The 3908-nt window shown below is 36.7% G+C and overlaps 1 protein-coding gene across 3 annotated transcripts in view; it reads left to right on the top strand.

Moving 5' to 3' along the window:
* LOC114046269 (interleukin-18 receptor accessory protein-like) overlaps positions 1-3908 on the top strand; it is a 31701-nt gene that overhangs the window by 12428 nt on the left and 15365 nt on the right. For all 3 annotated transcript variants that reach the window (XM_027866556.1, XM_027866555.1, XM_027866554.1), the window contains 2 exons: positions 1213-1363; positions 3686-3757. In XM_027866556.1, the coding sequence (XP_027722357.1) occupies positions 1213-1363; positions 3686-3757 (223 nt within the window). The remainder of the gene's footprint in view (positions 1-1212; positions 1364-3685; positions 3758-3908) is intronic.

Genomic DNA, 3908 nt, shown 5'->3' with positions numbered 1-3908 from the left:
TTTCCCACCTCTTAGCTTCTCTGTTACTGTAGAGGGCAACACCATCCTCCCAGTCCCTCAGGCTTGCAACCTAGAAGTCATCCTGGATTTCTTACTATCTTTCACTCTCCTTATCCAATCTGTTCCCAAGACTTGTAAATTTCACTTTTGCAACATCTCTTGAAAACATTTGACATTGCCACCACTCTGGTGTAGGCCTTCTATCACCTCTTGCCTTTATGATTGCAATAGCCTTTGGATATGTCTACCTGCTTCAACTTTCTCTCCATCCCAATCCATCTCTCATTCAGTCAAGAAAGTGATTTTCATAAAGTGAGGGTCTGTTCATGTCACCCCCTCCTACAATAAACTCCAATGACTCCCTATTACATCTAGGACCAAATACAAAATGCTCTTTTTTTGGCATTCATAGCCCTTTGTAACCTAGTCCCCTCCTACCTTTTCAGTCCTCTTACACATTACACCCAAACACCTGTTATTTGATCCAGTGACACTGACCTCCTTCCTGTTTCACAAACAAGACACTCAATCTCTCAGTTCCAGGCATTTTCTCTGGCTATCCCCCATACCTGGAATGTTCTCTCCCATATACTCTGACTACTGACCTTTTTGTCATCCTTTAAGTCCCAACTAAAATCCCACCTCCTACGGGAAGCCTTCTGCAGCCCCTCTTAATTCTAAAGCCTTCTATCTGTTAATTACTACCTATTTATCCTGTGTATAGCTTGTTTTGCATATATTTATTTTCATGTTGCCTCACCTACTAGCTCCTTGAAGGTAGAGACTTTTGCCTCTTTTTGTATCTCTAGAGCTTAACACAGTGCCTGGCACATAGTTGGTCCTTAATAGATGTTCTTTGATTGCTTACTGCTTGTTAATTGACTATTGACTGTTACTGATTAGAGTTCTAATGGTAAAATATTTCAGAAACATAAGGAGCTTTTTTGAACTCACTTATGACAGGGAGGAGGGTACAACTACCTCATATAACATTGTTTCTATGGGAAAATGCATTCCAAATTCCAAACTAATTTATAAATAAATTTCGAGGTAAAGGTGGTTTGTAAGGGTGGGACTTCCTATAATTTGGACTGACCAAATCATTAAGGTTTTACTAAAGTATGTCATTGTCATAGAAAACGGGACGACTACTATGAATTCATGATAAAACTGAAAGTCTGATTATTTGATTTTTGTTTTCTCTTGTATTAGAATGGAATGCTATGTCCTTATTGGAAAAACACCCACATAGTCTTTGATGAAATTTACCATCAAGATCACGGTGTGTATGTATGTGATTATAACCAGTCTATTAACTCAACGTGGTGGTTAGTTAGAGCAGTTGTTGAAGTGAAAACCGTTGGTAAGTAATATTCAGTTCAATGAAATTCTTTAAAATATGGCACTGAGATTCTGACTCACGTTAAATTAAGCTAGTTGGTCTTAGTGTCATTACTCTGTGCATAAGTAATAATTAGATAAAAGCCCTAGTCATGGGGAAAAAAAAAACTTCACTATTTACATTTTAAAGTCAGTAAAAAAGAAGCTTTATTTAATTTCTCTATATAGAGAGGTTTTTCACTATAAATTTACAAAGCCCATGTAGTTTTAAAAATCAGTGTCCCAAAAATTTTAGTGCAATTTTAACTTTATTAACACTTAAAGCTTTCAAAACATTTTATCTTTAAAGGTTATATTAATAAAACAAAACAAATACTTTCCCAGCTTCCTTCAGAGCTCTCTCCCAAATTATCTGTTTTCTAGAATAATAATAATCATAATAATAATATCTAGCATATAGAAGTTGTTTTAAGGCCTACAAATGGCTTTACAAACATTCTCTCTCTTTATCCTCACAACCACCTTGAGAGGTAGGTGCTATTATTATACTGATTTTACAGATAAGAAAACTGAGGTTAAGTGAGTTACCCAGGGACAAACAGTTACTAAGTTTCTGGGACTAGATTTGAATTCAGATTTTCCTGACTCCAGGTTCAGTGTTCTATCCTCTGTGCCACCTAATTGCCTCCCCATAAGAGTTTCCATTCCAACACCTCTCCTCCCCCCAGTAGTAGGATTTTTTTTGGATGCTTAATATGCAAAAACAACAAAAACAACAAATGACCTTAGCAGTTACCTATAAAGGGGTTGGGGGGTTGGGTATGGCTCAGTGGATAGAACTCTGGGCTTAGGGTCAGGAAGACTGGAATTCAGATCTGGTCTCAGACACTTACTGTCTGTGTGACCTTGGCAAGTCACAACCTCTGTTTGCCTTAATCCACTGGAGAAGGAAATGACGAACCATTCTAGTATCTTTGCCAGGAAAATGTTATAAACAGTATGGTCTATGGGGTCATGAAAAGTTAGACATGACTGAACAATTGAACAAGGAAAGTGAGTTGAAATTGAAAGTTATAAAATGGCTTGATTCCTTGGCAGGAAGGGGAAGAAGAGATTGAGGAGGGGCAGCCTTGTGGTATCCTAGGGTTTCTGTCTTCCTCCATAGCCTAGTGTCCTCACCAACTGCTGGTTCCATATTGCCCTGGGCATAGTTCGCAATGAATGCACCAGGGGCAGAAATTCTTATTTACGCTAATAATGCCTTATATCTAATCTCTAGATAAGGTTTTCTGAATCTGCTGTTACATATGTTATCATGAACAATAAGCAGTTATCAAGGGATTACTACATGCCAGGCATTGTGCTAAGTGCTGAAAACACACACACACACACACACACACAAAAAGTTCCTGCCTTCAAGGAACTCAAATTTTATTTATTTGGGAGACAATATGACAATAACCATGTACATATAAGACATATAAGCAGTAAATGGGAGGTAATATCTATCTATTTTTTAATCATATAAAATCCATATATTTTGGGAATCATTCAAAATTTGCAAAGCACTTCTTAAAGATAAAAGGAACCAATTGAATAGCTGGAGGAATATTCATTGCCCATGGCTGGGCCATGTTAATATGTTATTAATAAGACTACCACTAATGTTAATTTACAATTTTAATGGCATGCCAACAAACTACTGAAGGGATACTTTTCAGTGGTAGATAAGATAATAATGGAACTCATTGAGAAAAATGAAAGATTTATATTATTAAGGTGAGAAGAGAAGCATGTTTATGGGTAGGTATATATGTATACACAAGCTGTCGCGAAAAACCTTGGTGCTATTTGAAGATTCAATAGCAAAAGATTTTTTGAACACCCTATATAGGGGTGTGTGTGTATGTGTATGTGTATGCATGTGTGTGTGTGTGTGTGTGTGTGTGTGTGTGTACAACCCATGTGATCTCAGGCAAGTCATTGCTCTTCTAGGAAGGGGTCATAACCTCAAAAATGTCAAGTGTTGTTCCATAAGCTTGTCCCAACTTGTGAAGAAAGCATTATGTGATAGTATTCCCTTACTGAGTCTTTGGGAAATACACTTTCATTTAGAAGTCTTTAAGATAAGAATCCTACCCTCCACTCCCAACACACACACACAACATAGCAGAACAAAACAAAACAAAAAACTTGCTGTCCTAGTATTATGGTGCTGGGAATTGATGAGGGAGGATGAAAATTTGAAATGCTTGTCTCCAAATCAAGACCTTGTTCCAAAAGGTTATAAACAAATTTGTCAGTTTTTGTAGTGCAAAGTGTAAAGCTTTGTTTTCTCTTCCAGTGAAAAATACTTCACTTGCACCAATCATTGTTAATCCAACAAATGACCCAGTTACGTTGGAAGTGGAACTTGGTAAGTTTGGACCTAAATCTCCTTGGAAGGGGCCTTGGACATATGGACAATGGAAATCATTTTATCTCTGTTGTTCCTTATTTGCATCTCTTCTACCAGAACTGACTTTTTTTTTTTTTTTTTTTTTTTTTTTTTTTTTTTTTTTTTTTTT

The sequence above is a fragment of the Vombatus ursinus genome, unplaced genomic scaffold, assembly GCF_900497805.2.
Source record: "Vombatus ursinus unplaced genomic scaffold, bare-nosed wombat genome assembly UNPS02014781.1, whole genome shotgun sequence".
NCBI lineage: Eukaryota > Metazoa > Chordata > Mammalia > Diprotodontia > Vombatidae > Vombatus > Vombatus ursinus.
Note: the sequence above shows the minus strand (reverse complement) of the source record. Positions and strands in the feature narration are given on the sequence as shown.